General features: G+C 41.4%; 1 protein-coding gene across 1 annotated transcript in view; it reads left to right on the top strand.

Moving 5' to 3' along the window:
* Positions 1-5,875: 5,875 nt before the first annotated feature.
* LOC124270731 (exostosin-1b-like) overlaps positions 5,876-14,038 on the top strand; it is a 149,424-nt gene continuing 141,261 nt past the window's right edge. Inside the window, exon 1 of the mRNA XM_046705769.1 lies at positions 5,876-7,009. Within this exon, the coding sequence (XP_046561725.1) occupies positions 6,117-7,009 (893 nt within the window). The 5' untranslated portion in view covers positions 5,876-6,116. The remainder of the gene's footprint in view (positions 7,010-14,038) is intronic.

The following is a 14,038-nucleotide window of genomic DNA, read 5'->3' on the forward strand; positions in this document are numbered from 1 at the left end:
ATATAATTATGACAGAGTCCCAAAACTGCATTTACATTGGAAAGGAGCCCCGAAGAGAAGGGAGATTCGGAGCTGAACCTTAGGAAAATCTAGAATTGGTCTTGGCTTTTTCATTGCTGAGGGGGAAGGGAGTATAATATGGTTCAGCGACTGTGAGACAGGAACGGTGTCTCAGTTGAATGACGCTGTAACAGGTTTTTGATGCAGAAAGTGACGCACGAAAGAGCCCAAAGGGATGCAAGTAGTATCCCAGTGAGGCAAGTAGTAGCCCAAGGTTTTGCAGGTAGTGACCCAAAGTGACGCGACAATAGTAGTCCGCGGTTTTGCAGGTAGTGACCCAAAGTGACGCGACAATAGTAGTCCGCGGTTGCAGGTAGTGACCCAAAGTGACGCGACAATAGTAGTCCGCGGTTTTGCAGGTAGTGACCCAAAGTGACGCGACAATAGTAGTCCGCGGTTTTGCAGGTAGTGACCCAAAGTGACGCGACAATAGTAGTCCGCGGTTGCAGGTAGTGACCCAAAGTGACGCGAGAATAGTAGTCCGCGGTTGCAGGTAGTGACCCAAAGTGATGCAAGAATAGTAGTCCGCGGTGATTGCAGGTTGCAGGTAGTGAGTGACCCAAAGTGTCCGCGGTTTTGCAGGTATAGTAAAGTGATGCGGTAGTCCGGGTTGCAGGTAGTGAGCCAAAGTGACGCGACAATAGTAGTCCGCGGTTTTGCAGGTAGTGACCCAAAGTGATGCAAGAATAGTAGTCCGCAGTTGCAGGTAGTGACCCAAAGTGATGCCAGAATAGTAGTCCGCAGTTGCAGGTAGTGACCCAAAGTGACGCAATAATAGTAGTCCGCGGTTGCAGGTAGTGAGCCAAAGTAACGCGACAATAGTAGTCCGCGGCTGCAGGTAGTGACCCAAAGTGATGCAAGAATAGTAGTCAGCAGTTGCAGGTAGTGACCCAAAGTGACGCAATAATAGCAGTCCGCGGTTGCAGGTAGTGAGCCAAAGTGACGCGACAATAGTAGTCCGCGGTTGCAGGTAGTGACCCAAAGTGACGCGATAATAGTAGTCCGCGGTTTTGCAGGTAGTGAGCCAAAGTGACGCGACAATAGCAGTCCACGGTTTTGCAGGTAGTGACCCAAAGTGATGCGACAATAGTAGTCCGCGGTTGCAGGTAGTGACCCAAAGTGATGCAAGAATAGTAGTCCGCGGTTGCAGGTAGTGACCCAAAGTGATGCAAGAATAGTAGTCCGCGGTTTTGCAGGTAGTGACCCAAAGTGATGCAAGAAATAGTAGTCCAATAATAGTAGTTGCAGGTAGTGAGCCAAAGTGACGCAAGAATAGTAGTCCGCGGTTGCAGGTAGTGAGCCAAAGTGACGCGACAATAGTAGTCCGCGGTTGCAGGTAGTGACCCAAAGTGATGCAAGAATAGTAGTCAGCAGTTGCAGGTAGTGACCCAAAGTGACGCAAGAATAGTAGTCCGCGGTTGCAGGTAGTGACCGAAAGTGACGCGACAATAGTAGTCCGCGGTTGCAGGTAGTGACCCAAAGTGATGCAAGAATAGTAGTCAGCAGTTGCAGGTAGTGACCCAAAGTGACGCAAGAATAGTAGTCCGCGGTTGCAGGTAGTGACCGAAAGTGATGCGACAATAGTAGTCCGCGGTTGCAGGTAGTGACCCAAAGTGATGCAAGAATAGTAGTCCGCGCAGTTGCAGGTTGACCGAGAATAGTAAAGCCAAAAGTGACAGGAAGCCGAGATGCAGGAAGCCAAAAGTGACGCGAGAATAGTGACGCGAGAATAGTAGTCCGCGGATGCAGGAAGCCAAAAGTGACGCGAGAATAGTAGTTCACAGCTGCAGGAAGCCAAAAGTGACGCGAGAATAGTAGTCCACGGTTGCAGGAAGCCAAAAGTGACGCGAGAATAGTAGTCCACAGGAAGCCAAAAGTGACGCGAGAATAGTAGTTCACAGCAGTGACGCGAGAATAGTAGTCCACAGCGGATGCAGGAAGCCAAAAGTGACGCGAGAATAGTAGTTCACAGCTGCAGGAAGCCAAAAGTGACGCGAGAATAGTAGTCCACGGTTGCAGGAAGCCAAAAGTGACGCGAGAATAGTAGTCCGCGGTTGCAGGAAGCCAAAAGTGACGCGAGAATAGTAGTCCGCGGATGCAGGAAGCCAAAAGTGACGCGAGAATAGTAGTCCGCGGATGCAGGAAGCCAAAAGTGACGCGAGAATAGTAGTCCACAGCTGCAGGAAGCCAAAAGTGACGCGAGAATAGTAGTCCACGGTTGAAGGAAGCCTAAAGAGACGAGAGCAGTCCAAAGTGAAGCAATAAGTCTAACTCGATGCAAGTAGTAGTCCAAAGTTACGCAAGCCTAACGTTTGTCAGATCTGTAAGAAATCTAATCCGGACCAGACAATCCAGTGATCGACATCATGAGCATCGTTCTACGCACATTGGGACGATCCCAATAGTCGCCTTTTACGACAAGCATGGGTAGCTGAATTACACTTCTAACCCGGATCTTCACGGGTTCCTCTTGGTGTCGGTTTTCCCACCAGTTTCCTTAGGGTTGATTGATAGATTCGAGTACAGGCAAACGTGACTAAACAGAAACCAGAGTAAACATTATCGATATGTTTTTTTACTTTGCCCCGTTATATGTAAGTAGCCGGAAGTGTGTGCCTCAGCGGTGTGAAGCTCTGCACAGCTCTATGATATATGACCCTTGATTAGTCAGCGCCATGTACCCGTGTTCATTGTTGTTACAGAAGTAGTAGCTGTATGAACAGTCACGGTGGGCTTTCCAACCACCAACTGACAATCGGTGATTGGCTCAACTCAGTAGTTATTGAAAGCTGTTTATTGAGTGAGTGAGTTTAGTTCAGTTTTACGCCGCTTTTAGCAATATTCCGGCAATATCACGGCGGGGGACACCAAAAATATTGTACCCTTGTGGGGGAATGGAACCCGGGTCTTCGGCGTGACGAGCGGACGTTTTAACCACAAGGCTACCCCACCGCCCCAACTGCTGTTTAATTAGACCCCCTTTATATATGTTTGAATACATTTGTACAATATACACGTTCGTGCATGTCGCAAATCTATGTGCAGAGTTGTGTCCCTTAGATGTGCCAGAAACCGATGACTGTCGGTTCGTATCCCGGCTCTGGATAATTATGATTTTTCAGCACTTTTCCCGTGTCAGTGGCGTGGTAAACGGGTTGCCTCCCTTAGGGTTTTCCTCCCATCAGTCTGACATGCAGGAATGTAACCGGAATACCGTTCACAGCGGCGTCAAACAACATACACTCACGTTTTCATGAGGCTTTAATTTTGCTCATGGTACAGTACTCGTACACGTGGTGATTCTTAGTGTATTTGCAAAACGTCCTGTATCGAGACCATACAGAAAAGGACGAGTCACGGATTCGTAAGTACGATAAAAATATTCGTTCGATTAATCCTTCTATTTGTTATTCTTTTGTAAGTCTTTTCATTATTCGGAGGGTGTGGTAGGGTGGTGGGTTAAAGGGAATTGGGTAGGGTCACCAGGAATATGACATTACTCGCAGTAGAGGTTAACAAAAGGTGATACACATACAACTTTAGAGTTGCATAGAAATCTACAAGAACATGGGTGCGGTGGGGTAGCCCAGTGGTTAAAGCGTTCGCTCGTCACGCCGAAGACCCGGGTTCGATTCCCCACATGGGTACAATGTGTGAAGCCCATTTCTGGTGTCCCCCGCCGTGATATTGCTGGAATATTGCTAAAAGCGGCGTAAAACCCAACTCACTCAGTCACTACAAGAACATGGGGAGTGACATCCAAATATATGACAAGCATTAGAAGTCATTATTTGTTGTACATTAGTACTTCACAAATTTGACCCACGACCGTCTGTCAAAAACGACCAGCCCCTTAAGGTTTATGTCATAAACATAGTCGGGGACATTCTCAGATTTTAAGTTTATTTTTCTGGTCATGGCACAATCAAGAACATTGATAATTAAATAATTAGTTGAATAATTAAGATTATCCTTATATCAATCAGTCCTACACTGTAATCCCAAGTATGAGGGAATTATCAGCCGTATTTGAAATAACAATACATAACTAAGATCACTTTATAGTTGATATAGAATACATCTGTTCACCTATCTATCGACTTTTTGACGTATACTGCTATTAGGCTTATTTCTGTCAGTACAACTACTTAAAAACATTTTGCATGAGTAAATAGCTTGGTCTATTGATTTTAGCATGAGATAAGGAAATGATAGGCTACTTTGATTATGTGACTGGTGAGATTTAAAGCTTAGACAAATCGCCTCCCCATTTGAAAAGAAAGCCTATCGCCTGAGAGCTGTGACGTCACACAATCACAAAGTGTGTGAACTGTCACGCGCAGATTTTTTTCTCAGTGCATTAAATTGAGTTTAGTTTCTGTATCTATCTCAGGAAGAATTTTTATTTGTGCCTTTTCCCTCCGTGTATGCTGCTCGAACTCATGAAAATTGTGAGTTTTAACAACACGGTACGGTCTATGATTATTCTCCCACCACATGGGCTCGCTTCTACTCTTGACACACACACTGACATCGCGAAACTGACACGACCCGGTGTCGACACAAATACATCCCTATGGAAATACGATATTCGACAGCGTGACAGTTAATTGGCATTGAAAATACAGATTGCGCTATGTTATGTCAAATGAAACACTATTTATTGTGGAAATCATTAAAGATTTATTTAAGTATCAATAGTTGGAAAACATGACAAAGCTGGGCAGTGAACCAATCAACAGCTGGACAGTGTTAAAACGAGGACAATCAGTGACAGCTTTTGACGTGTTAAAACGAAGGGATCTATAAATAATTATTCATTGAGTGAGTATCAAATCTATATAACGACCATGTTACCAGAAACCAAACTGACGTATTTTCATGCGTAAAATGTTATTAATTATCGGTAAACAAGTTTTCAAATATATTTCACAATTGTCAATCGATACATTTACCCAGAACAACTCACATGACTCAATCAGGAAGCGACAATTATTAGTGCCGATATTACTGATTGGCGAATATACAAATATACAAGACTTTCAACTGTAATTGAGACAGAACTGAAAGTCGTGGAAATATCGGAAAACCCCACCGTCATTTCTCTGTCGAATCTATCCTTTCAGTGACGGTATAAACCAAGGGACAATAAATCATATTTATGTCATTGCGTGTCGCTCCTTTAACAGATTCGGGGGTAAGGCTAAAATTTCAAAATACAATGTACATTCTACTCAATATCCTAGAGATAAGTCGAATGTTTATGAATTTCTAAATCTAGTGATATAAAATACCTTTTCTCGGTCAATACCGGGCGACTTTTAAACAAAATTCCGATAAGGTGTGTTCATGGTATATACCGCAGTTACCGCTTATATCTACATCACTGCAGTACTTCCAAACTTGGGATGGGTTGTCACACGTGGAAACAAAACAATGGTAATCTGTATACCATGTCCCTGCTATCACTGACGCACGCTCCATGTTCATATTGTCTGTCACTCATCTCATACTGATATGTGCGGAGATATTTTCAGTATTTTAAAAAATGGATTATATTTGAGTATATTTGTTTTCTATGCGTTTATCAGATTACCATATGCATAAAATGGCTCTTGTACGTAAATTTGCTTTGTAAATGAATATTTATACGATAAGTATGCCTCTTTGACGGGAGTGTTGAAGTCCGAAGTCAGTTTAACTGCTCAGTGGGAGTAGATGAATGTTGAACTACGGAAATATATACGTCATAGTTTGTTGCCAATCACGGTTGTGACTGGGGTGAAATGGTAGCGGTCACAGAGGGTCAGTTGCGCGACTGCGATTGGGCGACATAACGAGGCGACGGAGAGCCCAAGCAATATTTGCACACGCGAGCATATTTCATTCACACGGATCTTTTCTTACGGGGATCAAACTGTGTGTACACTGCAAAAGATGGCGGCGTGGTCTGAAAGCTTGTTGTCTCGGTAGACAGTTTCCGGGTATTTCACCGGAATTAGTGTACTGTAGACCATCCAAAATGACAGAACAGTGTGGATGAGGAGGTTTGTTCGATGCAGGCGATAAAGCGATATATTTGGGTGTCTGTATGTGGTTTTCTCCTTGTTGTGGGTTATTTATGTCTGGGACGGCGACATGCTGGTGAAGGTACCATATCCCAAATCGGGACCCGAGGGTTTCTCGACCCTAGTGACTACCATGGGTTTTCCGAGGACGACCACACATCTCCAAAACGGAGGAGAGCTACGGCCACGCAGCATAAAAAACAGAGGTGCCGAATGGAAACGTGCTTCGACTTCAACCTCTGCAAAAATGGTTACAAAGTTTATGTGTACCCGCGTCAAAACGCTTACCCAATGTCAAACTCATACTCCAAGATCCTCACATCGGTACAGGAGTCGAGGTTTTATACCCCGGATCCCAAGGAAGCATGTGTGTTTATTCCCGCCATAGATACTCTGGATCAAGATGTGCTTAGTGTAGATTTTATTCGAGATGTACAGGTAAAGTTAGAAGCTCTCCCGTACTGGAACAATGGGAGAAATCATATTATATTTAATCTCTATTCCGGTACGTGGCCGGACTACGTGGAAAATTTAGGTTTTGATATAGGTGAAGCAATTTTAGCCAAAGCTAGTATGTCAATTTGGAAATTTAGGCCAGGATTTGACGTTTCTTTCCCTCTTTTTGCCAAAGAACATCCTCAAAAGGGGGGTGAAAAAGGTTACCTCGGTGCCTCATCAAATAACATCCCTTCATCCAGAAACTATCTTCTAGCATTCAAAGGAAAGCGGTACCTTACTGGCATCGGATCGGACACTAGGAATGCTTTGTATCATATTCATAATGGAAAGGATATTGTGTTATTGACAACTTGTAGACATGGGAAAGGGTGGCAGAAGAATAAAGATGCTCGATGTGAGAAGGATAATTCAGAATATGACAAGTAAGTTTTTTTCCTTCTTTGTTGATCGACAGTGTGTGAATATGAATGACCTACTCCTACTCACCTAGCCATACCCCATTTGCATGCTGTGAGTTGAAATACGACAGTGGTTCGGCGGTGATTTAACCTTAACATGTTTTCAGCTGACACTCATGCGACAAAAATGACGATGACACTGAGAATGTGTGTCACATTAATGATCATCGGACATTCTATTACAAGCAGACTGCACACAGCAGAGAATTAAACCGTGAATAGTTTCCTCCGGACTACACCATCCTGCTAGTGTAAATGCTTTTTGTATTATTTACAGTTGTCCCTCGTGGCTGTGTGTCCTCAGCCTTCGCTTTAATGGGTCCCACTCTCAAGTGCATTGCCCTTCATCCATAAACTTGTGAAGTTGCATTTCCAGCCCCACCTACCTGTTCACCTGTATATCATAAAACATTAACTAGTCCCTTCCCAAGTACAGCCCGCTCAACAGGAAACGTGTTCCTCTGTCACTGCCCTCGAGAAATGAACTGCACATTATTCTATGATGAAAATATTTACTGGCGGTTTGTCGTCAAATTCGTCCAATCCGTTCAATGATTATTCCACCTGCCCCCTTCCTGCCCCACCCAAGAACAGAGAGACGTAATTGTGGGTGACTGGGTAAGCGATAGTGTGTAGCTCAGGGGATCTTTGTTTGTTTCTTGTGAATTTTTCTTTTACACTTTGAACAGTTGAGTCCAGTCTGAAGCCAGGCCACACACACACAAATCTCAAGATATACCTTCCCCATTCCTAGTCTTTATCCATCTTACCTGGGCCCTGTTCCTCAAAGCGATCGTAGCGCTACAACAGTCGTAAGTCTATGATAAAGTATGGGAATTACGATAATCGTAGCTCTACGATTGCTTTGAGGAACGTGACCCTGTTCTTCCCTACTCACCTACTCTTGGTCCCCTAGCCTCCACACCTTCCACTTCTGCAGCTGTACCTTATGCGCACAGATGCACACACCACTTCCCCATACATACACACACACTCTATACTTTCCCTGCTATACTCCCCCTACCCCTACCCAAGAACACCCCCCCCACTTTCCATACACACACACACTCTCCACTCCCCCTACTATACTCCCCCTACCCCTGCCCAAGAGCCACACACTCCTCTTCCACAGGTATACCACCCCTCCTACCCCTCACACCACTTCCCAGCTCTACCACCCTATTCTCCAGCACTGGCTTCCCATCTCATGTCCCAGGCTGGTCCTGCACTTGATTACCTTCAATGTACAAGAGGCCATATATCCTCTGTTATTGATTGCGTATTACCTAGGGTATTAATCTCTCATGTGTCACACACAGCTGTATGTTACTGCTAATTACCTGTTGTCCAGGTGTTAATGTACCAGTTGTTACACTATTTATTCATTCATGGTTTATAGGTCTCTGTTAACACTTTGTAAAGGCTCACTTGATGCTGCTTGTTTTAGTAAAGCATTCCTGAGCATCCATGGCATCGCATACGAGTCACCAATTTCATCTGTCAATCAACCTGCTTGTATATTGCATGAGTATGACAGAATAGTGTATAACGACAGTATCTGCCGCTGAAGCGTAAAGGTTCCCAGGTTTACTTAGCTGTTACGTAATTTGTAATTTGATGTATGATTGAAAGTACATAAGTGAAATGTAATTGAATTTTACACATCCCTTCATACCGATGGATGAATCGAAGATTGATTGATCTACAGCAAATACAGTTACACAGGGAGCCTTTGTCATCACCCACACCTACTGTAACCTGATTGGTTAAGTCCATGTAGATCCAATTGTTACAGAGCAGATACTGTGGCACTCATCATATACATTGTTACCATTATGCACACACATTGCTACCATGTTGATAACAGTACAGTATGTTGGCTTTAGTGATCTGGTCAGGTCACTCGCAACATGGAATAACATTGTTACATTCATTTGATTTATGGGTTGAATGTGTATATATCTTATAGCTGAAATGTGTTATTCAATGAACTCTAAACATCTTTGTTTTTTGTGTTGGGAACAATGTGAAACATAAATGTATATGTATTTGCCTAATGGGACATCTGTAGACAATGTGCAGGCAGTATGTATCATAGTGACATATGACAGGGCCTTTTGTTTTTCTTAGTGGGTTTGCAAGACCCATGGAAAAAAAATTGACATTAGAAGAAAAACTAAAATCTTTTGACATTTGTTTTGGTTGACTTTTTTTTTTAAATGAAGAAAAAACCCACGAGGGACCATCATGTGTTCTTTAGAAACTGTGAATGATGTATGAATAAATATATTACAGCAAAAACAGCAACAAGAAAATACCCACTGTCTACATTCATTCATTATCATACTTCCGCAACAGTGTGACTTGCCTTGTTTATTCTTTACTGACTTTTTTTTTGTCAACCACCACACTGAAGTTAAGGCTCCAAATTTTGTACATGAAATAATGACACTAAAAGTACAAGTGTATTCGGTACAGTGTGCATACTGACTATGGAGGATCACTCTTCAAGTATAACCATCAGCAGAAGAGTTTCACAGACTAGAATGTCAGACACGTGCAGTATGTACTGAACAATATGTAGGAAGAACTAAGTTAGTGAGACAAAGCATTGGTATATTTAACTCTGTTAAATACAAATCCGTAAGAGGCGACTAACAGGATTGGGTGGTCAGGCTCGCTGACTTGGTTGACACATGTCATCGGTTCCCAATTGTGCAGATCGATGCTCATGCTGTTGATCACTGGATTGTCTGGTCCAGTCTCGATTATTTACAGACCACCGCCATATAGTTGGAACATTGCTGAGTGCGGCGTAAAACTAAACTAAACTCACTCACTCACTCACTTAAATTCAAATCAGATTTGAGTCAAAGTTTCCTTGTCATAACATAGTTGTTAAGGAAACAATAATTTTCCTACACATTTAGGAGACCAAATGTCCCCTTGTCGTCTGAAGGTTGTATGTATTCTAACAAGACTCGGACTTCTGAAACAGAAACTAGTGAATGTTAAAGAGGCACAAGTAAGTTCTGTAAGGTCTTGGAAACTTGTTGAAACAGCTAATGAAATATCTGTGTGGTGTTTCAACAAATTGGCACACTTGTAGTGTCACAAATGAACAGGACATACCTGGAGTCCATTCTCTGTGTGGCCGTGGTCATGTCTAATAATATGCAGGTAGTTTATTGACATTTCAAATCATGGCGTAACAGGCAGCTAGTTACTGCCAGGGAACATCACAGGGTTGTTGTTTCGAGACAACCTACTGTGCAGGTCTAGAAGTTGAGTGATCTTGTTGTAAAGGGATGGGCTAATCACCAGGCTATTCAGATACGAGCAAACCCATGTGATAGTTCAAGTTGAATAAACAAATACAACTAGATTTCCTTAGGGCTAGTGGAGTCACTTGTTAACATTGGTTTGTCAAAGTAGTAGACAGACAGTAACGCATTAATAATGTAATGATCATCGTATGGGAGAGACAGACTATCGAGTAATTGCTTTCTAACTACCTGACACTTGTATCTGGTAGTGTTAATGCTTGAAGTGCAAATTGCTGAAGTTCAAAGACAGTGAACGTGAAAGATATATGACAAGAATATTTACAATATTTTCATAAATACAGTATTTCTGAAATGGCTAGTTATTGTGGTGTTGCAATGCACTGTACATCATGTATAGAGCTTTTTCCTCTTGTATCGGTCATCTATATGAGCCATGTTTTCATTATGGTATTCGATTGTATATCATGGCATTTTGTTCATGTATATATCTTGTTATTTATACAATTATTTCACAAAGGTATGTGCACTTACATAATGTCATAACATGCAGGTATATATCATGGCATGAATTATATGCCTGTATATCACACTGTATATATGCCAGTATATTATGTGTACATATATATTCTGGTGTTACGTGTTCATATATCATGGCTCATACACATCTGAGATGGCATTATGTTTATTCATTTCTTGGCATTAAAAGCATATTGATCATACTCAACAGTAATATCACACATTTTCCTGTAATAGTGTTTTGAAACTGTCAATTCGGTATATAAATTTTATTAAAATAAATTTCAAAATGCACAGAATATTTTGTACTCATTAGACACAAAGAAAACCTGGTTTGAAGTAATGGTAAGATGGAAAAATCCCAACAATATATGTCACAACATCGACTGTAATGTTTCTTCGGTCACTGACTTCAAATGTCCCCCCCAATGATATTGCTGGAATATTGCTAAAAGTGGCGTAAAACTAAACTCACTCACTCACCTTTTGGACATGATATCTGTTCCTGTCATTAACTGAATGGGAGAATTTCTGTGGAAATAGATTTGATTAAGTTTGCAACATGAACTTCTGTTCTGTTGATTAAAGATGCTACTGTCTTCGGTATGATATTTTTGCCATGTGATCAAATGGAATGAAATTTCAAAGTTCAGATTTCATCTTTATCATTAAGTAAATTGGTTTTTGTCCACACAGCCTGTCATCGCCCAAAATAACCAGGTATTAATATTGTAAAACACACTTCCAGTATCATGTATCAGCGTGATGTGTAGTTGGAGTTTTTCCGTAACCTACCTGTTTCAAGTTAACTGAATGTCTAATTATTCCAGATATGTTAGCAATGATATGTGTAGTTCAATGAAATCCAATATTCAGGACTGGAACTTTGAAATGGATTAACAAATTACTGGATTACTGAATCATGTTTACGGAGTAATGTCACTTTGTATGTGTATTCACAGCAGTAATATATATATGTCATATGTATGTTGATGTTGCGAACTAAGCGCCTTGTGTGTCTGTATCTTGCTTTCATATTGTACTTGGGCCTGAATGCATTCTTCCTCTAGTATAGAAATGAGAATTGAGAACTTGTTCATATTATTAGCATTCAGATTCATCTCGTGAGTTAGGACTACGAAATTGGATTGTTCCGTGTCCTCAGCACTAGTTATAGTCTGTCTGCAGTGAAAACGTACCGATGAATGTCGCTTTGAACAAAAAAAGTAAATCAAATAAAAGTGAAAAGAAGATTGCGAATCTTCATAAGTTTACCTTGCCAATTGAACATTTAAATCTCAGAATTTTATTCAAATTAGGAATAAAGTTGTTTAGCAAACGATGATAGATTCAAATCACTATTATTGGTTTGTATTACAAGGAGGCATGCACATTGAATGAAACACCGAGAACAAGTAGGGTTGGTCTAAGTTAACGCTCACCACGTACAGCACGTGTATTTGTTTCCAACTACTGCGCTTACCCCCTTGTAATACAAATGAATAATAGCGATTTGAATCTATGATCGTTTGTTAAACAACTTTTATCCTAAGGCTATAGTTGACTCGGGCCAGTTGGCTAGAATTTTAAAGGCTGGTTAGGTGCCTGGAAAAAAGGTGTGTATGCAATATCAACCTTGATAAATCATTTCTTATAATCACATTTTTCAATATTTGTTATCACTTTGGTAACATGGCCATTTAATAGACCCATTATCCATAAAACAAAACATTTATGGTGTTGTAATTATATCCCAACGTAAAGATAAGCCTGTTTTGACATCCATGCGTGTGTATGACATAACTATCAACGTAACGTGTCTCATTCTGTAGACAGATATCGGACACAATGACCTAGATGTGATGAAGACAATAAGATCAGCGATAAGAAGTAATGGGCATTTCATTCTTGTTGATTAAAACAGAATATACCCATACATATCCTAAGGGGTTTTGTCTATAGATTGATCAAATTGCAAAAAATCTAAGTTGATTAGTTTGGGGTTGAAAACCCATTAAGTCTCTCAGCTTGCATTGATTTCAATGCACCGTGGCCTGCTTAGAAAGGCTTGCAGTGACAGTAACTCCCTGTGTGGCAATGTTCATTTGACAAGAGAAGGTTAACGCTGAAGAAATGTACAAGTCATTGTTCGGTTATTTAGCCAATTTCAAACTTCTGTAAAATTTATGACGGAAAGCTTTTTGAGTCAGTCGCGAGTATACCTTTAATGGTGGTTAGGGGAGGGTCAATATTTGAACTAAATTTTCCTGATTTTGTTAGATGTGGCTGCCTTTTACATTTTACATGATCCGATTTGTTCATTAACAGGAGAAAACACACGATTCAGCTTCAAATGTCTTGAAAGAAATTCATGACCGTCATTCGTTTCTTACACATATATTTACTTTGTGACTTTGTTGTTTAACACTGCACGCAGCAATACTCAAGCTGTACGGGGCAGCCACTAAATAATATAGTTTGGACCGACCAATCCTGTGACTGAGATTGTAAGCATCGATCCATGCTGTTTGGAAGAATGACAATCAATCAGCCAATTCCCGTGACCGCTCGATCAATTTGGCCTCCTCTTGCGACCAGCATAGGTTGCTGGGGACTTACCCTAATCCGGGGACTCTGTCGAGGCTGTTTGTTTAGCTGTGCCTTTTCATTTTCTACCTTGACTTAGGGATAGAATTGGTATTAATCAAGAATTAATCAGCAACTCGCTTCCTCACAAGAAATCTTGCTCATATTCAAGTTGTCCTTATTGTGAGAAATCGATGTTCTGGTTTAGTTTGTTTTTAAGGCTGATGAACACAATAAGAAAGTTTTCTTGCGATCAACTTATGTTTTGTCAGATTGCAAATTATGTTAACATGTTATTACTATTGTGGGTATTTTTTGGATCAGTGTGAAGAAACAGATAGAAGTTGGTTTGAGGGAAAAGAAATGGTTGACTGGTTTAACAAGTGGGAGGGTGGGGTGAGATCAGTATGAAGAAAAAGAGGGTGTTTGGGGGGTGGGGAAGTAGAGAAGGTTGCTTGGTGTTACGAGTTCATGGAGGGTTTTTCAGATCAGTGTTAAGAGGCAGAAGGTGTTTTGGGGGTAGTAGAGAAGGTTGACTGGTATGACAAGTGTGTGGGTGGTAGTTAAGCTGGTGGAACCAGTTGGGGTCTGGCTAGACTAGGTT

Source organism: Haliotis rubra, unplaced genomic scaffold (assembly GCF_003918875.1).
Source record: "Haliotis rubra isolate DU_JTF1 unplaced genomic scaffold, ASM391887v1 Scf154, whole genome shotgun sequence".
Taxonomy (NCBI): domain Eukaryota; kingdom Metazoa; phylum Mollusca; class Gastropoda; order Lepetellida; family Haliotidae; genus Haliotis; species Haliotis rubra.